This window comes from Clarias gariepinus, chromosome 3, assembly GCF_024256425.1.
Source record: "Clarias gariepinus isolate MV-2021 ecotype Netherlands chromosome 3, CGAR_prim_01v2, whole genome shotgun sequence".
NCBI classification, from domain to species: Eukaryota; Metazoa; Chordata; class Actinopteri; order Siluriformes; family Clariidae; genus Clarias; species Clarias gariepinus.
In genome coordinates, this window is record NC_071102.1 from 33,924,840 (window position 1) to 33,946,588 (window position 21,749).

Sequence of the window (21,749 nt, forward strand, 5' to 3'; positions counted from 1 at the left end):
TTTTTACCTTAGGAGCTGTTTTAGGGTCTAAGATGTTTTGTAAATCATTTTTGTCTTTAATAGGATTTAGTCCTAAATTTAAGGGGAAATTCTAAGATTTTTTCTTAGATCACTAGGAGCAACTTTTATGCTTAAGAAGCTTTGTGAATACGGGCCCAAGTCGATAAGAGAACCTCCACTTTAGTTCACCCAATTTTGTTTATTGTTTTCCTATAACAGCACGACACCAAGTAATTTATGCTGTATTAATATATTGTTATTATTGATGAAGATTTAGTAGTTTGGTAATATTAAATGAAATGTAATAAAATATTTGAAACTGGTTTATATTTTCATTTTTAATCATGATGATGATGATGATGAAGCAAGAATCCTCTGTTCTAAATTTATCACTTATCATTTTTATAACATGGTTATGTACTGTATTATGCCATTTTATTTAATAGTCCTTTAGAAGCTCCTGCTTTACCTAAAACACATCAGCTTCAGAATGAACCTCACCCTCGACCCGACTGTTGCCCCTCTGAACCTGAACACGACCCCTAAGCCCTTCAATGTCTTTGATGGATGTGAGACCATGGTGGAAGGCGTCCTGTTCGACCTGACAGTGCAATCCTTTAACTTTGTAATAGGATTACCAGCCAACATCCTGGTCATTGCTATCCTGATCCATAACCGACACGAGCCGTCCACCTCTGACATATTCCTGGGATGCCTGGCTTTAATGGATGGCTACTTCGGGCTCATGGTCCCTATAAGCTTCCTGAATCTCTACTACTGGAAGACCAAGCAAGGATTTTTGGCGCTGCAGTTCTCCTATGGCGTGAAAGACACAAGTGGACCGCTCTTCTTTTCCTGTATCTGTCTAGACAGGTTTATCGCTGTGGTCTTCCCGATAGCTTTTAATCAGTTGAAGCATATTAAGTACAGGATTGGCCTGGCAGTGTTTGTGCTCTGCCTCACCTTTGGTTATGCCTCTGCCAAAACCATCGGCGGCTTTCATAATTTCGAGAAGGTCTTCACGGCAGAGATCCTGGCCACGTTCACATGGATGCTGATCTGCAACATGTCCATCCTGTGGGCGCTGAAGCGCTCACGAGGCGCGGGCAAGGATGAAATGCACCCCATGAAAAAGAAGGCCTTCAAGATGGTGCTCTCCATCCTGTGCATTATTATTTTTAACTACCTCCCTCTGGTGGCCCTGTTCCCCTTCGAGGATCACTACACGCACGTGGCCTTCAAGTGCTACATCCAGCCTGTGGGTTACGCCTTCATGAATATCAGCAGCAGCATCCAGCCGCTCATCTACCTGTCTCGTCTGGAGAAGATTCCCTTCCTGCCTAAGTCTTTAACAGAGAAGCTCAGCTGTTGGAAAAAAACAGAGCAATCACCAGCATAGAGCTTACACAGCTCTGCCAAACACGAGCATTTGTTCGGGCCAGATTTTCGGGCTTCAATATTATTGGCCGCCTTAAAAATTAAGCAATTATGAGTTTAATAATATTATTATATGTACAGATAGTTTTATTGTTTAACCTATAAAATGTTAGCAGCTTAACATTTGGTAAACCTGCAAATTCTTGTCCCAATTTCTCTTCCTTAGTTATCTGCAATTAAAAAATAACTTAATTAGAACTAAAAAAGAATAAATTATTATTATTATTATTATTATTATTATTATTATTAAGGACACATTATACAATAATCTTGCTCAATTGTATTTTTACTGCTTGCATATTTATTTATTTATTTATTTATTTGTGTGTTTGTTTATTTATTTATCTATTTATTTGACCAATAAGTGACCACAACAGTTATCACTCTGTGCTAAAAGCCCATCATAACTACTGTTAAGGATTTTTTTTTTTTTTTTTTTTTGTAAATGCACTACAGTGGAACCTTGGATTATAAGCATAATTCATCATGTTAGTGGGCTCATATTTCAAAACTCTTGTAAATCAAAGCTAATTTTCCCATAAGAAATAATGGAATCTTATTATTCATTCCACAGCTAAAAAAAACAAATACATAAAAATAATTAATACAAAATATAAAGTTAAAATAAAACAAATTAACCTGCACTTTACCTTTAAAAAAAAGGAAAAATAAATCCAGACAGATAAGTGTTTCTATTTATGTGCCCCCTCTTCCTCCTCTCTTATTTGAGTTTCACTCACACACCCACACACACATTAACAGAAGGATTGTTTTATCGGAAAAATTAGCAACGAACATTGCTAATAACTCTTGAATGGATGCACACACGGACACACACGTGTTATAATAAACAGTACACGTACCCTGTACACACACGCATACAAACACTAAATAAAATATGTTTTACACGCACACACGCGTGGTCACAGTGTTATAGTAAACAGTACATGCGTGCACGAATGTTGATTATACCAGTAAGAGACGAGCACTAAGACCCAGATAATTACCCACAATAAGCAAGAGAAAAGAAAAAACTTTGGCTCAGTTGTGATCACGTGACGCTCGACGTCAAAACAAGAAGCGCATTCTAAAACATGATACTCGGTACTCTTAAACCAAGACTTGCTCGTTTTCCAAAATGTATTAAAAATCTTTGCTCGTCTTGCGGAACACTCGCAAACCGCGTTACTCGCAATCTGATGTTCCACTGTACTTTATATTTTGCTTAAAGAGAAAAATAAAAGAAACATAAAAATATCTGTAATTTAAGTGTAATACAGGTCCTTCTCAAAAAATTAGCATATTGTGATAAAGTTCATTATTTTCTGTAATGTACTGATAAACATTAGACTTTCATATATTTTAGATTCATTACACACACCTGAAGTAGTTCAAGCCTTTTAATTGTTTTAATATTGATGATTTTGGCATACAGCTGATGAAAACCCAAAATTCCTATCTCAAAAAATTAGCATATTTCATCCGACCAATAAAAGAAATGTGTTTTTAATACAAAAAAAAGTCAACCTTCTAATAATATTGTTCAGTTATGCACTCAATACTTGGTCGGGAATCCTTTTGCAGAAATAACTGCTTCAATGCGGCGTGGCATGGAGGCAATCAGTCTGTGGCACTGCTGAGGTCTTATGGAGGCCCAGGATGCTTCGATAGCGGCCTTAAGCTCATCCAGAGTGTTGGGTCTTGTGTCTCTCAACTTTCTCTTCGCAATATCTCACAGATTCTCTATGGGGTTCAGGTCAGGAGAGTTGGCAGGCCAATTGAGCACAGTGATACCATGGTCAGTAAACCATTTACCAGTGGTTCAGGTGCCAGGTCGTGCTGAAAAATTTAATCTTCATCTCCATTAAGCTTTTCAGCAGATGGAAGCATAAAGGGCTCCAAAATCTCCTGATAGCTAGCTGCATTGACCCTGCCCTTGATAAAACACAGTGGACCAACACCAGCAGCTGACATGGCACCCCAGACCATCACTGACTGTGGGTACTTGACACTGGACTTCAGGCATTTTGGCATTTCCCTCTCCCCAGTCTTCCTCCAGACTCTGGCATCTTGATTTCTGAATGACATGCAAAATTTGCTTTCATCCGAAAAGAGTACTTTGGACCACTGAGCAACAGTCCAGTGCTGCTTCTCTGTAGCCCAGGTCAGGTGCTTCTGCCGCTGTTTCTGGTTCAAAAGTGGCTTGACCTGGGGAATGCGGCACTGTAGCCCATTTCCTGCACACGCCTGTACACGGTGGCTCTGGATGTTTCTACTCCAGACTCAGTCCACTGCTTCCGCAGGTCCCCCAAGGTCTGGAATCGGTCCTTCTCCACAATCTTCCTCAGGGTCCGGTCACCTCTTCTCGTGGTGCAGCGTTTTCTGCCACACTTTTTCCTTCCCACAGACTTCACACTGAGGTGCCTTGATACAGCACTCTGGGAACAGCCTATTCGTTCAGAAATTTCTTTCTGTGTCTTACCCTCTTGCTTGAGGGTGTCAATGATAGCCTTCTGGACAGCAGTCAGGTCGGCAGTCTTACCCATGATTGCGGTTTTGAGTAATGAACCAGGCTGGGAGTTTTTAAAAGACTCAGGAATCTTTTGCAGGTGTTTAGAGTAAATTAGTTGATTCAGATGATTAGGTTAATAGCTCGTTTCGAGAACCTTTTCATGATATGCAAATTTTTTGAGATAGGAATTTTGGGTTTTCATGAGCTGTATGCCAAAATCATCAATATTAAAATAATTAAAAGGCTTGAACTACTTCAGTTGTGTGTAATCAATCTAAAATGTATGAAAATCTAATGTTTATCAGTACATTACAGAAAATAATTAACTTTATCACAATATGCTAATTTTTTGGGAAGGACCTGTATAATAATTGTTTCCTAAACATTTTTTTAAAGAATGTTTGAAGGAAGTTCTTATTTATTTTTAAATAAAGACTCATATTTTGATCAAAGCACATATTTATATTCATTGTAATGTTTCAGCTTTTCACATTTTATATGTTGTATGCTATTATTAATTGAAACACAAGGTTAATATACTTAACTTCTTTATTTAGAAAATTTAAGCTAATTGTTTTTAATGATCCATTGATATGGATTTATTATCCTATATTTACATTGTGTGTGTGTGTGTGTGTGTGTGTGTGTGTGTGTGTGTGTGTGTGTGTGTGTGTGTGTGTGTGTGAATACAACTTGTTTTAATACAAATTTTTATTGGTCATTTCAGCTCCCAAAAGTTCCATTTGCAAGCCATTCTGTAAAACCTATTCATGGTTGACCCTCATGAACTGTAGAGTTTTGGCGCCATCGTGTGGTTAATGCTTGCACATAACGAACATGACTCATCCTGTAAACATTTCATAATGCATAGCAATGCTCTTTTTTGTATGCTATCATGTGTAATACATAATTATTCACCCTTGCCCTGTCTAGCAGTTACTGCATACAGAATAATATTTATATAGTTATTTCATTAAAGAAAAACCCTTCATATAATAATAAATAAATTTAATCTGAAATTGAAATCTACTGTTTTAATTTAAACAGCTGTGCATGAGCAAACAATGAAATAAATAAAATACATTAAAATACACATCTTTATTCAATTATAATCAATATTATAAAATATTTAATTTATGTTTTCCAAGATGACATTATTATTATTATTTGTTCAACACTCATCCTCTACACATGGTCATGGGAGGCCTGGAGTCTATCCCAGCAACCTTATCTGGAGATGTCACACATTTTTCCTGTTCTCATCTGGTTTACTCCCGAACTCTGTGGTTTCCTCCCACCTCCCAAAAATACACTAGTTGCTGACTCTCGATTGGCCCTTGGCATAAACATGTGTGGATAAATCCCTTCAACCGGTGTCTCATTCTCGTCTCATGTCCAGTGTTCCATTTGACTCCGCCTCCTGGCAGTTATGAAGCACTTCCCAATGATGTTTAGGTTTTTAATCAAGGAAACGCAAATCCAAGGAAGCTGAATAACTGAGTAGTAAATCGTGTTAGTGCTGAATATGTATCTGGCAGGTGTTATGACATCATAAAACACAAGGGCCAATCAAATTCTAATATGCAAATGAGCACCAGGCACCACATTATCATTAGAAAAAAAAACAGCCAGTACAGTTATATATACAGACATGAGCATAAAATTTGAATTCCTTGTTTAGGGTAAAAGTGTGTTTTATGTGACTTTTTGGGAACCAAATTGAGAAATTGAGGATTAAAGCTTTGCTCGAGGAGCCAACACTGGCAGGTTTGAAGTGGTGAGAACTCATGCTCTGCTTATCATAAGCTTCTTCCTGTTAACACATTCATTCAATAAGTCTCAGTTTTTCTTCATAGAAATCATCACCAGCTGTGGTACAATCCTCAGAGGCTTTGTACTCTGCGTGTAGAAATACGGCACCACCTTGTCCGTGAACCCTTGTGTGAATTTGTACAGCATTTCCCCGTCCTCAGGACACAAGAAACAAACATTCCCTGCATCCCAGTCCACTTCCACTCGCACTTTCTGTAGCTTTTTGTCCGACTTCAGTGTTTTTACAGGAGACACCATGGCTCTGTACTCTCCATCCCGCATGCACAGTGTCCAGAACCCGTTCTCCGGTCGTGCCGGGACCTCCAAGTCCCTCTTAACAGACACGCTAGCTACACCCAGGATCCAGTCATTGCTCTCTGCCAGGTCCACCTCCCAGGCATGCATGCCAGAATCGATGGCTGTCGAGCCGAGGACCTCTGCACTCACAGAGAAGCGCTCAGGATTGGTGGGGAGAGGACGACCCAGGCTGCTGTAATGGACACTACTGAGGTCGTCTGACAGCCTGAGACACGGGTGCACTGTGTTCGGGTCCAGAGTCACAGGGACTAAGTGAGAAATGAAGATTCAAACCTTGAGAAGAACTAATTTAACACAAATTAAAAAACTACAGCTGATATTTAAGATTTTAATTGTAATGCTTAAGATTTAAGATTGTCCTAAATAAATTAGATTTTTGGTTAGTCTTGATCAGCCACGTTGTAAGCCTAAATATATTTCTTTTGATCTTTTTTAATAAATGTAAACAAGGATAATTACAGTACATAAATGTTAATATGGTGAATATAGTCAGTACCCAAATATTTAATGAATCATGCAAAAATTCTGTATAATTTTTTTAAGTGTACAAACATTTGACTGAAGTAAATATATGTTGTTTTTTTTCATGAAAAAATCTCATTCAGGTAAAACAAAATGGAAGAGGAAATGCATGCATATTCATATTTCTTGTGCTTTATACTCATTTTTTCATACTGATCAATAAATAAAATATATTTTAAATTCTATTAAATAATTTGTAGGCTGTTTATTATTATTGTTGCTGTTATTATTATTATTATTATTATTATTATTATTATTATTAGCCTATTATTTATGTATTTATAAATAAAATTATATTTTTATTGTTTTGTTTTTGCTATTTAAAAAGAAAAGGTTAAAAAAAATTGAGCATCTGAATTTAAATGTGCCTAAAATAACATGTAAAAACTAGTTTTAACTAGATTCCTTAAGGATTTTTTTTTTCTTCATGGTCACTTTTGACTATAATGGCACTTTTATTGACATGTATATTTATTTATTTATTTGTTTGTTTGTTTTAATAAAGGTTAAGGCCACAGTTTTTTGAAAGTAGTTAAAATTTGTGCTTTTATTCTTTATTCTTTTTAATAAAATTTCAGTTTTTTTTATTGACTACAAACTGATACTGTTCTCTAAGTGAAGTTTTCTTACCTCTTAAATTTATTACAAAGGTAATTAGCCTGTACTGAAGGAGTCTTCAATATCAGAGCCTTGTAATATTCATAGATAAAACTATAGTTTTAAAAGAAATTTTATCATTTTCTTTATAATATCAGTGCTTGTCTGTAGGCTGATCTGATCTGTATTTGTTTTTTTTTTGGATAAGACAACCCTTTATGCAATATTACTGCTGTGTTGTGTTTCTTTGAGGTACTTACAGTATGGAGCGACTTCTTGCATATTCTCCCAAACCCTGAACTTCAGGTTGCTCAAGTGCTTGGCTTCATCTATTAGTGCCCCATGAAACCCTTTTGGATTTGGAGGTGAACTCTGAGTTCTGTAGAAACAGAACGTCTTTCTTAAAAGTGGTTGGCTGTTGTTTACTAATAATAATAATAATAATAATAACAATAATAATAACAATAATAATAATAATAATAATAATAATATTAATAATAATAATAATAAAAAGCATTTAAAAAGATGGATTTAAGAATTTAACAATTTAAGCACATAGTCAGACCACTATCAGTTTCTCCAATATGATCATTTGCTCGTCTCGCTTTTCATTATGTATTAATGAAAGGAATTTAAGCACTAACTAATATCTATTTTCAGTTTGTTTTTCTAAACTTTCCCTCAAAGCCTTTGAACTGGGTTATGACAGTAGTGTCCCAAAGTTTCAACTTTCAATATTACCACCATCAACACCATCTTGCTCATTTTTTCATTTTATTTCATAGATCCTGATCTATACTGATCTATCCAAATCTTCGTTTTATAAATGCATTGCATTCTGAGACTTTGTGCCAAACATTTGCATTTTTACCACTTCAATGCTGGATCGATCGTGAAGATGATGCTGAACATGTCTGGAAAATGCTGAATAAAAAGGTTTTGTTTTGTTTTGTTTTAAGGACCTAACACCAGGTTTTCTCTAATTGTACAACTATACTGTATATTATTTTACACTAATGACAAACACACCTCACCAGCCAACAAATTAGCACCAGGATCACCAAACACATCACAAATAATATTTCAATATACTGTAAATCTACGTAGAGTTTTCTTTAAAACATTAAAAGCTGGGTGTCTACGTACCTCTCCATGGCAGAATTGAAATTCTGTGAAAGGAAGCGAAACACAATAAGCCATAAGTGAACACTTTGAAAGCCAGGAGGAACAGAGAGCAGAAAGAATCTTCTCCTGGCACTCAGTCAGCACCTCAATGTTAAACAATGTTATCCTGTTGGAAAAAAATAAAAAAAACAGGAAATTCCTGATTAAATGGTGGCGACATTTTTACCTGCAGCAGCGTCAGATCATCAGCTGCGATGTCCTGCTCTGTGCGACTGATGATCTCAGAGAGAGAAAAGATCCTGTTCATCAGCTCTTCATCTCTTTTCTTTATATCATCAATCTTCTTCGTCTCTTCCTCCTTGAGCACAGAGAGCCGAGCCTCCTCTTCTTTATGCAGGAACTGGTGAAGCTCCATGAACTGATGCTTTATTTGCTTCTCTATTAGCTGACCCTGACTCTAAAGCACATAAAAATGTGTATGTTTTATTTGTAGATTAATTTTTTATTGGTTAAAATATTTTTTGGAATTAACAAAAATTACCCTGATGTGCTCGACTGTCACAGCTGAAGTCATTCTAAGTTTCATCACAACATCAAAGTTGTCTTTGAGTGTCTTCAAAGCAGAATCAAGTTTCTCCTGCGAGCATGGTTGTAGAAAAATTAGTATAAAAGTGGTCAAAAAAATATATTTTTTTAAAGTGGTAAAACACATTTTGTTAATGTGAAAATCTTACTTAGTGAAAATAGACATGCATTATTATTATTAGTAGTAGTAGTAGTAATAATAATAATAATAATAATAATAATAATAGTACTATTATTATTATTATTATAAAAAGGGAAAAGATGAGAAAGAAAAGGAGAACAAAAATAAATACAGTACATCAATAAATATTAAATAATAAATAAACAAAATAAATAAGAGCAGGTCACAAATATGTAAATAAGGGTCATGTGGGGTACACCCTGGACGTGATGGCATTTCATCTCAGGGCATTCACACACAACGGGCGATTTGAAAACAGCAATTTGCCTAATCTACATGTCTTTGGGCTGTGGGAGGAAACTGGAAACCTACAAACAAACCCGAGACAAGAATTGAACCCTTGACCCTGGAGGTGTGCGGCCACAGTGCTAACCAGCAAGAAAGAAAGAAAGAAAATATTCATTCAATTTGTTGACTGCAATTAAAATTTGTAAAAAAAATTTTAAAAAAAACTTGAAACCGGTATCCCCCTGAAATAAATCGACATAAAAACACCTACAGCAGTACTGTTCACTGTAACCTTCCATGCCCATATTATTTTCTGAAATTAAAACATCATTACTGGATTTTCTTTTTTTATTATAACATCACAGCTAAAAAATGAAGGTTAACTGAGAGTGCTACAACTTGCACTGGACTTAGGGTTAACCCCTGACTGCTGCTTCCAGAAATACACTTTTCTGGTTCCAAAACATGTGCTTGAAATACAAGTGTTCTAGTTCTAACTCAAACACATGTGCAAGTGAATTTATTGTCGAGAACGTTCGAGTTTGAAATGTACGAAGTGCAGATGTGAGACAGCGAGGTGCTGCTGGAATGCCTCGGCTCTGATTCTTCCGCCAGAGCACACTGAGATCGTGTCAGACCAGACTTGATAAACTGCATTCTCTTGAGCAACCAAACCAAATCCTTTCCGACACTAAGAACTGCATTTTTTTTCTTTCTCACAGGCACAATGAAGCAGCAAAGCAGTGCAGCACAAAGCTCTTCTGTCTGAACAGTACCTTACAGTCCAGCGCGGCCTCGTCTGTGGGAGTGCAGTTGTGACCCTTGTGCATTCTTGAAGTTTGGCACACCACGCAGATGGGCTGCTGGTCATCTATGCAGAAGAGCTTCATTTTCTCACCGTGCTGTGGGCACAACATCTTCTCATCGTTTTCAGATCTCCAGTTCTGGGTCTGCTTGAAGGCCTCGCACAGGTTCCTCAAAGCCAAGTTGCTTGGAGCTTGTTTTTTCGAGACTCTCCTCCTGCAAACGGGACAGCTCCGGAAAAGTGACCTTTCCCAAAAGTTCTGCAGACAGGACCGGCAAAAGCTGTGGCTGCATGGGAGCAGGACGGGATCGCTGAAGATGTCACAGCACACAGGGCATAACAGGTCCTCTTCAGGCAACTTGGAAGACATGGTCACACCCGACACGCTTCTTTCATACTGAGAGCCAAAGTGCTGTGTTCTCACACTTAGCACACGGGTCTCCGGTGATGTTACAAGCTCGCCTTGTTCGGCAGGTTTTGGAAAGTGTCTTTGAGCTGCTTTTAATGTTCAGGAAGAGCAGAGAGGGAGGAGTAGCACTCGAGACACAAAACAGGAAGTTGAAGTCTCTTGATGACCCAAATGTTTTGCTAAATATGGGACCGGCATTTCGCCCTATTTTGGGCAGGCTTACATTGTCACTGATTTGTCATCAGGCTTTGACAAACTGTATGTACATTTAAAAGATCTAAATTTAATGGTCTTGCTGGTTTGTACTGAAACTGTGGAAACTATTAGAGAAACTCTAATTATACTGTATGTACTGTATTTTATGAAGCTTTTAAAAACAAGCTACAATACAACAACAACTTTATTACAGAATAATATAAAAAGATTGCTGCCAGGGATGACTTTAAATAATAAAAAGAAATGATCAAAAGCCTTTGAGCAAGCTTCATAAATTCCATTTGTGCCCAGCTGTGTCTTTTTTTCAAGGTTAAACTTGAGCATGCTTTACTTGCTTTTAATTAGCGATTTGAACAAATAACATAACCATCATTCATTTTATTTTAATATCTATCCAGGTGAGTGTATTTGCTGATTAGATTAGTATGGAGTTTATTTCTCTTTCTTCATTTTCACTAAATGATCAGTGTAGAGTAAACACAGACTATCAGCATATCAGTTACAGTGGAATAATAAAAAATACTTTAAACAATTAAAGAGGATAAACACAGTGAATCATTTTTTTCTGAACATGCGGAGATAAGAAAAATGTAAATTAAAAGTTTGTTTGTACTGTATTTGTGCATCTGTGTATTCATCACAATATTTTATATTATATTATAATATATGAATATTTTCTAACAAAAATTCCTGTTTTGTTATTGCAATCTTTACAACGGCAAGCTTGTTTATGAGACTTGGAGAATCAAACTGTGATGAAAAAAAAATGCCTGGACGCGTGATAAATTGTGAATGGATAGCTTGTTCCATTCATTACCTAAATGCAGCATGGCGTGAGAGCCTGGGACTATAAAACACATTGTATATTTTGGGGGTTTCTTGTTCCTGGTGTTGCTGTAATATCAGTTATGAAATTTCCCACCAGTATAAATAAAGTTTACTCATATTACATCATATTTTTCCTCTCTTTTTTTTATACAACCATTTTATATGTGGACACACCAGTCATAAAAAGATTGTAAATTTGTTGTTTTAAATATAGAAGGAGGAAGTGTGTGATTTAAATGTTGAGCTTGTAAACAATCAGGGAAATACTTGTTTAATACACAGCACAATATTAACATTGATTATAAAATCTATGACATAGTGGCAGGATTATGGGTTCCAAGGCTCCACTGTGCATGTAGGGACCAAAGGCTAGCCCCTTAGAAAAGCTAATGTAGCTCAATTTGCTCAAACACTTAATTCAAAGCTTGTAGATTCGATTGAGCAGCCATAAGGTGCCAAGTATGACCCGCATCCAGTGAGTGGCATTTGTTGGAAAATACCACTGAGCCACTGATCCTCCTTCCATAAACGTTATATAAATACGTTTATATATGAAAAAGTATTACAAGGAGTGCATTAATCCAAGTCTGTGATTTAGAGCTGTGCTTCTGTCCAAACTGTTGTTCTGGATGTTGTCTACGCTCTACCATAAAGTAAGTGTGGTTAAATATCCAACCAGAGTTAATCCAATAGCTTGTTAATGGTAACATCAAGCGTCCATTAAAGCGTAACCTGCTGAGGGACATTTAGTCAAATATTAAGTGCGCTATATTTATACTTTTGACCCTGTGACCATTTCAGAAATTCCAAGAAATTTATGTTCACAAAAAATGTACATAAACAACTGACCATAAGTGGCTAGATATCCTTAACTCTGTCATGATAGTGTGTCTGTGTGTGTATGTGTGTGTGTATGTGTGAATACTGTATGTGTGTCATGCTGATACGAGTGTATTAAGTTTAGCATTGCTGTTGTTTCGTTTTAATTTTACCCTTCAGCGCAAACTTAGCGCTAAATACCAGAACGCTCCAGCCAGTAAAACTGACACTGCTGATAAAAAAATGAACCTGCACACAAACCTTTTACTGCACTCACAAGACAGGTGTGTTTAATAAAGTTCACACAGCTTTTAAAAAATCCCAAAAATGCTTCTGTGTCCGATTTACACAATTATACCCACACCACACACGTGTGTCTTTTCATGTGTGTATTATAATAATAACATTAATAATAATAATAAACTGTACCGTACAGTGTAGTATAGTACAGTGCAATACAATACAGTGTGTGTGTGTGTGTGTATATATATACCATATTAAATGCTGTACCAATTTAGTTATATATGTTTATTATGTCTGCATAATTATGTACAAAAGCATTCAGTATTTCCATGTACAGTGGTGTGAAAAACTATTTGCCCCCTTCCTGATTTCTTATTCTTTTGCATGTTTGTCACACTAACCGGTCACAAAAACCGTTAACTATTAGTCAAAGATAACAAAATTGAACACAAAATGCAGTTTTTAAATGAAGGTTTACATTATTAAGGGAGAAAAAAAACTCCAAACCTACATGGCCCTGTGTGAAAAAGTGATTGCCCCCCTTGTTAAAAAATAACTGTGGTTTATCACACCTGAGTTCAGTTTCTGTAGTCACCCCCAGGCCTGATTACTGCCACACCTGTTTCAATCAAGAAATCACTTAAATAGGAGCTACCTGACACAGAGAAGTAGACCAAAAGCACCTCAAAAGCTAGACATCATGCCAAGATCCAAAGAAATTCAGGAACAAATGAGAACAAAAGTAATTGAGATCTATCAGTCTGGTAAAGGTTATAAAGCCATTTCTAAAGCTTTGGGACTCCAGCGAACCACAGTGAGAGCCATTATCCACAAATGGCAAAAACATGGAACAGTGGTGAACCTTCCCAGGAGTGGCCGGCCGACCAAAATTACCCCCAAGAGCGCAGAGACAACTCATCCGAGAGGCCACAAAAGACCCCAGGACAACATCTAAAGAACTGCAGGCCTTACTTGCCTCAATTAAGGTCAGTGTTCACGACTCCACCATAAGAAAGAGACTGGGCAAAAACGGCCTGCATGGCAGATTTCCAAGGCGCAAACCACATTTAAGCAAAAAGAACATTAAGGCTCGTCTCAATTTTGCTAAAAAAACATCTCAATGATTGCCAAGACTTTTGGGAAAATACCTTGTAGACCAACGAGACAAACGTTTTGGAAGGTGCGTGTCCCGTTACATTTGGTGTAAAAGTAACACAGCATTTCAGAAAAAGAACATCATACCAACAGTAAAATATGGTGGTGGTAGTGTGATGGTCTGGGGTTGTTTTGCTGCTTCAGGACCTGGAAGGCTTGCTGTGATAGATGGAACCATGAATTCTACTGTCTACCAAAAAATCCTGAAGGAAAATGTCCGGCCATCTGTTCGTCAACTCAAGCTGAAGCGATCTTGGGTGCTGCAGCAGGACAATGACCCAAAACACACCAGCAAATCCACCTCTGAATGGCTGAAGAAAAACAAAATGAAGAATTTGGAGTGGCCTAGTCAAATTCCTGACCTGAATCCTATTGAGATGTTGTGGCATGACCTTAAAAAGGCGGTTCATGCTAGAAAACCCCTTAAATAAAGCTGAATTACAACAATTCTGCAAAGATGAGTGGGCCAAAATTCCTCCAGAGCGCTGTAAAAGACTCGTTGCAAGTTATCGCAAAAGCTTGATTGCAGTTATTGCTGCTAAGGGCGGCCCAACCAGTTATTAGGTTCAGGGGGCAATTATTTTTTCACACATGGCCATGTAAGTTTGGGTTTTTTTTCTCCCTAAATAATAAAAACTATCATTTAAAAACTGCATTTTGTGTTTACTTGTGTTATCTTTGACTAATAGTTAAATGTGTTTGATGATCAGAAACATTTTGTGTGACAAACATGCAAAAGAATAAGAAATCAGGAAGGGGGCAAATAGTTTTTCACACCACTGTAGAACTTAAAAACTAATAAATAAATAAATAAATAAAACAGAAGACTATATGTATGGCTTTATAGAAAGAAATATAGTACAAGACAGACAAGGTTTCAGAAGGAAACAAAAAACCTGATGTACGCTCCTGGGATTTGCGTAAAAATAGAAAGGAGCGAGTGTGACAAAGTTACCAGAAGAACTCATTCTCCAGCAAGCTCAGAATACCTAAGAACTGTTTTACTTATAGTTCTGTGCACATACAAAAATATGAAAAAGATTACCAGAAGACCTCATATTCTCCAGCAAGCTCAGTAAAACCTAACAGCTGTTTTATTTACAGTACTGTGCAAAAGTCTTAGGCACATACAAAAATATGGCATAAGCAAATATGCTTTTGAAAACAATTCTGCATAAAAGAAACTTATATAAATAGCAATAAAAAGCAATAAAGAGTAATAAAATAAACAGTCAATATTTGGAGTAAAATCTCATTGCTTAAAATCAAGAGTTTTAGACACAGATTTGTGCAGTTTTATAAGAAAACAGCTGTTAGGTTGCTGCTCTTTTCTATTTTTATGCAAATCCCAGAAGTGTACATTAGGTTTTTTGTTTCCATATGAAAAATTGTCTATCTTTTACTATATTGGAAAAACTCCCTGAGATGGCAATAGGAAGAAACCTTGAGAGGAACCAGACTCAACAGGGATCCCATCCTCATTTAGGTGAAACAGAAAGCAGGAATTGATCTGCATTCATACTGTGTGTTAGGTGGCAGGCAGTTCAGCTATAACAGTTGATGTTAATTGATGTTAATATGGAGTCTAGGAAGTTATTGGAGACTCAGGTAGACTTGTAGAAAATTCCAGTACTGAACTATCAAGTAACTGCGGACAGGTCAAGTCCTCAGAGAAACAGCACCAGGATGGGTCAGACAGGTCCGGAGGGCGGAGGGAATCTGGATCACTGGCAGCTCAGGAACAACATGTGTAGCTTGACAGAGAGAAGGAAAGAGAGAGAGGAGAAAATACATATATTCTTCTGTTATTTTATTTATTAATAATAAGTAGTATTTACTGTATATATATATATATATATATATATATATATATATATATATATATATACACACAGTACACACAGAATAAATGTGTGTTGAATATAGTAGTGCAAAGATTAACATAGATTATGGATGGTACAAAGATGTGTAGTAATTAGACAGAAAGTGACAGTGCAGTAGTGTATTAGTAAAAAGCAATTTTTCACTTTGTTTGTGCAGCTCTGAGGCACCTGTAGCATCTGCCCTATGGGAGAAGAGTGAATATTTTTAGATCGGGGTAAGATGTATTTTTGATAATGCCTCTCCCCATTTGCAGGCAGCGTTTCTTCTAAATGTCCTCCATAGTGGGTAGCAGAATGCCAGTGATTCTTTGGGTGGAAAAGAATGTCCAGAGCAGTGCAGTTGCTGTATAACACTGAGATGCAGTTTGCGAGAATGTATGAGTTTACAGTATTATAAAATATATATATATTATATATTTGATGTTATTTATAGTGTAAATAATTTTACTACTTGTATTGCTGTATGAAGTTAGGTGTGCACTTTTTTCCTGCTCCGCCCTGTCCCCAGTCTAGTGGTGAGACATCCCCTGCCTTGCTTACCTCATGGCAACTAAAATAAGGGTGCCAACAAGATTGAATGATCCACACAGTGACATGAATACCTGCGACATGCATACTGAGACTGCAAATGTTATTATCATTCTGAAATGTTATTTCCTTTGTTTTCCTACATGCTCAGTGCCATCCCTGGCAAGATGCCGTCCCTGGTGACTGCACAATAAAGAGTGTCGCCCACATGTCGCCCATATATGAATACATATTTAATACCTGGAGAATTTAAATGGCCTAAAGTAACTGTGGCCTGTAACACGCGGCCCCAGCAGGGCCCACCCTGATGAAGCATCACCGGTGATAGATGAGAGATGTTAACCTTCAGCACTAACACCCGCAGCACATCACTCTCTCTACGTCTGACCCGAAACACCCATGCACCATTTTGTCCACTTCATCACTGCAGTCTCCGGATCCGGTGCATCCTATCCGGTGTTTCCACGCGCTCAGGGTCCTCCTTCTCTCCTCCGCTTTTGGTTACCATGGCGATGACGTCACCTTGCACCACGGATTGCGGCCCAGTAAAAAGGAAGAGCTCAGCCAATAGGGGCGTGGATTTGCACACAGCGAGAGAGGGACGCATCTTTCCTGCTTTATCACTCCGTCCATCTCCTCCTCGCGTGCGGTGCGCTCTCGTGCTCTCCTCTTCTTCTTCTCTTCTGCTTTTCTCTTCTGTCAGCTGCAAACATGCGCGAGATCGTGCACCTGCAAGCCGGACAGTGCGGCAACCAGATCGGAGCAAAGGTAAAGATTTTACAGCCTAAAACTGAGCCTATGCATGCAGAACACGGACACATCCCCACCCCTGTGTCTCTCGGGTGTGTGAAGGAATCGTCTAGAATGTCTCCGTGGGGGGTGAACATGGAGCGGGATGCCTTCTCATTCATTTGGAGAATTTACTGTGATTTTAACTTGTGCAAATCACTCAATGTGAACTAATGCTTGAAATGTGATGAATGCATTAGTTTTGCATGGGGGAAAATGCTGGGTTTGTGTGTTGTGAAGGAGGATGGGGGTGGAGAGACGCCTGGAGACACTGTCGCCATTTTCCGACATTTAGACTCAAATAGCTTTCCTTTTTTTTCTTTATATTTTATCCACTCCAGTTGTTTTAATTCTCGGTGGAATTTCGTACATTGTTTATTACATTCTAATTTTTTATGTAGCTATACAACTGCATTATTTCATTTTTGACGGTTAATTTTGGTTACATTGTCTCTCATTCGAATTACGGCTTTACACATGGCAACATAATAACAGAGGTGACGTCATTCTATATATATATATATAGATAGATAGATAGATAGATAGATAGATAGATATAGATTTAGATAGAGAGAGAGAGAAAGCTATGACCCTAGCTGATAGATAGATAGATAGATAGAGATATTTGGGTTTATAATCTATAACTCCTGATTTAACCACCATTGTCGAATTTAATATCTTATTCCTCTTCTTTTTTTATTTGATCTTCGTCAATTGTTTGCTTGTTTTCCAAATATATACTGAATTTCAAAAAATAAATACCACTTTGTGGTTGTTTTATGCATTTTGTAACATTAAAGAAACATTCATTCCACACGTTATTTATTTATTTATTTATTTTGCATAATGACATAATTAATATCTATCACTAAGGTATAAAAATACTGTAAAACCTTTTATGTTAATGAATTTAATTTTGCACATTCCTAAATGACTTTTCTTCCTCTCTCTCTATCTCTCTCTCTGTCCTCTCTCAGTTCTGGGAGGTGATCAGTGATGAGCACGGTATCGACCCGACCGGGTCGTATCACGGAGACAGCGACCTGCAGCTGGACAGAATCAGCGTTTACTATAATGAGGCTTCAGGTACTGACACGTAATCAGCAGTCGCGACCGGTTTTAAAGGATTAGGCATGGATCCAGGCATCCCTGCATAGATCCAGATTCCTATCTACTACAAAATTATAGTGTTTCAATTAACAACAAAGAAAAAAGTAGCTGTGTAAGAGTTGTGATTTGTTTGTGGTCGGAGATTTCTCTACCTCCTAACCCGTCCCCCTGTGCATAGGTGGGAAGTACGTACCCCGTGCCATCCTCGTGGACCTGGAGCCCGGCACCATGGACTCCGTCCGCTCCGGCCCCTTCGGACAGATCTTCAGACCTGACAACTTTGTGTTTGGTGAGAAGATGAACAAAGATGAAATGCTGTTTAAAAAAAAACATATAAATCTTTATTTATTTCCTTTTTTTAAATAAATGATATAATTTCTCTACATCTATTTCTTTTAATTTTTAGGACAAAGTGGTGCTGGAAACAACTGGGCCAAGGGCCACTACACTGAGGGGGCGGAGCTTGTCGACTCTGTACTGGATGTGGTGCGTAAGGAGGCAGAGAGCTGCGACTGCCTGCAGGGTTTCCAGCTCACTCACTCTCTGGGTGGCGGCACCGGGTCAGGCATGGGCACACTGCTTATTAGCAAAATCCGCGAGGAGTATCCCGACCGCATCATGAACACCTTCAGCGTGGTGCCCTCGCCCAAAGTGTCCGACACCGTGGTGGAGCCCTACAACGCTACGCTGTCCGTGCACCAGCTGGTAGAGAACACTGACGAGACCTACTGCATTGACAACGAGGCACTCTACGACATCTGCTTCCGCACGCTGAAGCTGACCACGCCCACTTACGGCGATCTGAACCACCTGGTCTCGGCCACCATGAGCGGCGTCACGACCTGCCTGCGTTTCCCCGGGCAGCTTAATGCAGACTTGCGCAAGCTAGCCGTCAACATGGTGCCCTTCCCACGTCTGCATTTCTTCATGCCCGGGTTTGCTCCTCTGACCAGCAGGGGGAGCCAGCAGTACCGTGCTCTGTCTGTACCTGAGCTCACGCAGCAAATGTTTGATGCCAAGAACATGATGGCGGCCTGCGACCCGCGCCACGGCCGCTACCTCACCGTGGCTGCTGTCTTCCGTGGCCGCATGTCCATGAAGGAGGTGGATGAGCAGATGCTCAACGTGCAGAACAAGAACAGCAGCTATTTCGTCGAGTGGATCCCCAACAACGTCAAGACGGCCGTCTGCGACATTCCACCACGTGGCCTCAAGATGGCCGCCACATTCATCGGCAACAGTACAGCCATCCAGGAGCTGTTCAAGCGCATTTCTGAGCAGTTCACTGCTATGTTCAGGCGCAAGGCTTTCCTGCACTGGTACACCGGAGAGGGCATGGACGAGATGGAGTTCACCGAGGCTGAGAGCAACATGAACGACCTCGTCTCCGAGTACCAGCAGTACCAGGACGCCACCGCTGAGGAGGGCGAGTTCGAGGAGGAGGGCGAAGAGGAGGTCGCCTAGATCCAAACAATACCCCCTTACCCCTTTCCATCTGTATCTCATTTCAGGTGTTCACAAAATAATTGATCATTTTTGTCACGTCTCCAGCCACTGTCATGGTTGATACAGCTGTGATTAATCATGCAATTTATTTATTTTTGGTCCATTTATCTTTCTGGTTTTGTACATTGTGTGTGAGTTCACTGCATCAGCTCCAGATGTTTTATCAACTGTGAAGCCTTCAGATGTGTGATTCACTGAAACCCATTTCAAAATCTGAATAAAGGCTAATTCTACACACAAGAATCTTGTTATGTGCTTATTTATCATCTCACATGTGTAAACTTAACATACACAAGATACAACATGATGCCGGTATCCCATAGCTGATTAACATTCTTATAAGATTATTCTGTTCACACTGGACAGCTAGGCATCACACGCAAGGGTAAAAAACACCCTAGGGGGCTCTTCATCTCATTTATTTAAAGTAACTCACAAAATAACTCACTGCGTCACATTTTCTCCACTGGAAGAGTACCCTAGACGGCACTTATCTTATTATTTTGGACATAATGATTAGAAGGCATTATCAAATATCCTTTCATTTTAAGGGCGCACTACAGCATTGTTTTGCGATTCTTATTTATTGTATTGCAGCCTAGAGAGCACTAATGCTTTCTTGCTCCATTAAGAGTGAGCTTGCATGTAATGACTCCATTGAGGGCATTACATCACCCTGCAGGAGATCTTATCCGGTAATGGCCAATGAGGGAAGAGCTTTTCATTTTATCCATCCAGATACCACAACTTGATAGGCTATTAAGATCCAGGAACGATTAGTTAAACAGGTGGAATAGGTGTGACTTCTGCTTGGTTGGAATGAAACCCTGCATCCATAAAGGCTGGATCTCTTTCTGGATAAGATCACAGCAAAAAGAGGATTTTTTCACCCTAAACAGCAATTCACTGCCAGTGCACTTCAACCATGCTATGTGTAGATATAACTAAAACGTAAGACTTATAATATTGTTTATTAGAATAACCCAGTTGCGCTGTTAAAAAAATCTCAAAATGATCTCGTTTTGAAAAAAATAACATAATGAGTTGTTTGTGAGGCAAAAAAGTCGACTCTAGGTTGACTGCACTCAATGATTTAACTGAAATTCCCCCTATTCGAACACTTCATTTACATTCAGCTAAAGTAGAAAATGAACACAATTTATCTTCCATTACTTCTACATCCTGCTGTTCCCTGTTTACTCAAGACAAACCTTTTGGACACTTTCATTTTTTTTCTTTCTTGTGCTTTCATTACCCAGGAATCTGATGAGTAGGTCTCTGTCAGCACTTCCCAAATGGTACATGCTATCTCAGAATTCCTCGGTTGTCCCAATTCCTGTCTCCCCTGAACCACCGAGTACAACAATGCTCACATTCATCAGCATCTGTAACACTGAAGCCGGTTCGAGACCTGCGACGCATGACTTCCCTTATTATAGCCACGCTCAGGAATGTCCTCGGAGCAGAGACGCGGTGCTGCTTCAGATGTGTGCCGAAGTCCCACTGACCGGTTTCATGTTTTTATTTTTTTATTACCTAAAAATAAAGATTTACCACATTCGAAAATACAGCAGTAGTTAATAAACTAACAAAGTGAATAATACATGTAAGACTTGTTAATATACAGTATGTAATACATGAAAAAACACTTAATGAACACCCATAATGAACAAAAAATTTTTATCGTAATAATTAGTTACTGTTACGTTTACAGGCATTATTTACATTTGTGCGAAAGTGATAATCATCAGCTTTGAAAATTGCGATAACTTCCCACAAATGTAATATGATGTTTGTGGATTACTTTAAAAACTGCAAATTTGTATTTTGTTTGCACATGAAATTAATAAAATATTAACATGCAGTGGTTTATTTATATCACTTACTTTTAGTCATAAATTGAACAAACAGATGTATCTCATTAACTTTTACACCACTGTCAATTAAGGCATTATAAGGCATAAAATAATAATAATAATAGGCTAATAATAATAATAATAATAAGATATATCATAATAGAATGCAATTTTAATATATTTAAAATTATTGCAATTATATATCTTCTCAATACATAATGATGTATTTGCATTAGATATTTTATTTTATTAGTATATGATGTATTAGATTGTCATTTCCTTTTT

The 21,749-nt window shown here is 38.1% G+C and overlaps 3 protein-coding genes across 3 annotated transcripts; 2 read left to right on the forward strand and 1 right to left on the reverse strand.

The window, feature by feature from the left end:
- The first annotated feature begins 490 nt into the window (after nucleotides 1-490).
- Nucleotides 491-1,399, forward strand: LOC128518682 (G-protein coupled receptor 183). The gene has a single exon (XM_053491928.1). It carries the CDS (start codon nucleotides 491-493, stop codon nucleotides 1,397-1,399), a length of 909 nt encoding a protein of 302 aa, XP_053347903.1.
- A 3,629-nt stretch (nucleotides 1,400-5,028) lies between these two features.
- LOC128518631 (zinc-binding protein A33) lies at nucleotides 5,029-10,721 on the reverse strand. Its single transcript, XM_053491832.1, has 6 exons — nucleotides 10,094-10,721; nucleotides 8,865-8,960; nucleotides 8,550-8,780; nucleotides 8,345-8,367; nucleotides 7,459-7,577; nucleotides 5,029-6,327 (listed from the first exon to the last, which is right to left on the reverse strand). Exons 1-6 carry the CDS (start codon nucleotides 10,490-10,492, stop codon nucleotides 5,789-5,791), a joined length of 1,407 nt encoding a protein of 468 aa, XP_053347807.1. The 5' UTR covers nucleotides 10,493-10,721; the 3' UTR covers nucleotides 5,029-5,788.
- A 6,075-nt stretch (nucleotides 10,722-16,796) lies between these two features.
- tubb4bl (tubulin, beta 4B class IVb-like) lies at nucleotides 16,797-19,842 on the forward strand. The gene is made up of 4 exons (XM_053491836.1): nucleotides 16,797-16,971; nucleotides 17,970-18,078; nucleotides 18,281-18,391; nucleotides 18,509-19,842. The coding sequence occupies exons 1-4, from the start codon at nucleotides 16,915-16,917 to the stop codon at nucleotides 19,564-19,566; spliced, it is 1,335 nt and encodes a 444-aa protein (XP_053347811.1). The 5' UTR covers nucleotides 16,797-16,914; the 3' UTR covers nucleotides 19,567-19,842.
- The last annotated feature ends 1,907 nt before the right edge of the window (nucleotides 19,843-21,749 follow it).

What these genes read in the sequence shown, in the direction of transcription:
- LOC128518631 (XM_053491832.1), bottom strand. Translation starts at nt 10,492, where the DNA reads ATGTCTTCCAAGTTGCCTGAAGAGGACCTGTTATGCCCTGTGTGCTGT. An exon ending in AGGCCGCGCTGGACTGTAAG is followed by an intron (nt 8,961 to 10,093) that starts GTACTGTTCAGA and finishes CCATGCTCGCAG; the next exon opens with GAGAAACTTGATTCTGCTTT. An exon ending in ATGATCTGACGCTGCTGCAG is followed by an intron (nt 8,368 to 8,549) that starts GTAAAAATGTCG and finishes TTCCTTTCACAG; the next exon opens with AATTTCAATTCTGCCATGGA.
- tubb4bl (XM_053491836.1), top strand. Translation starts at nt 16,915, where the DNA reads ATGCGCGAGATCGTGCACCTGCAAGCCGGACAGTGCGGCAACCAGATC. An exon ending in TTACTATAATGAGGCTTCAG is followed by an intron (nt 18,079 to 18,280) that starts GTACTGACACGT and finishes CCCTGTGCATAG; the next exon opens with GTGGGAAGTACGTACCCCGT. An exon ending in ACCTGACAACTTTGTGTTTG is followed by an intron (nt 18,392 to 18,508) that starts GTGAGAAGATGA and finishes TTTAATTTTTAG; the next exon opens with GACAAAGTGGTGCTGGAAAC.
- LOC128518682 (XM_053491928.1), top strand. Translation starts at nt 491, where the DNA reads ATGAACCTCACCCTCGACCCGACTGTTGCCCCTCTGAACCTGAACACG.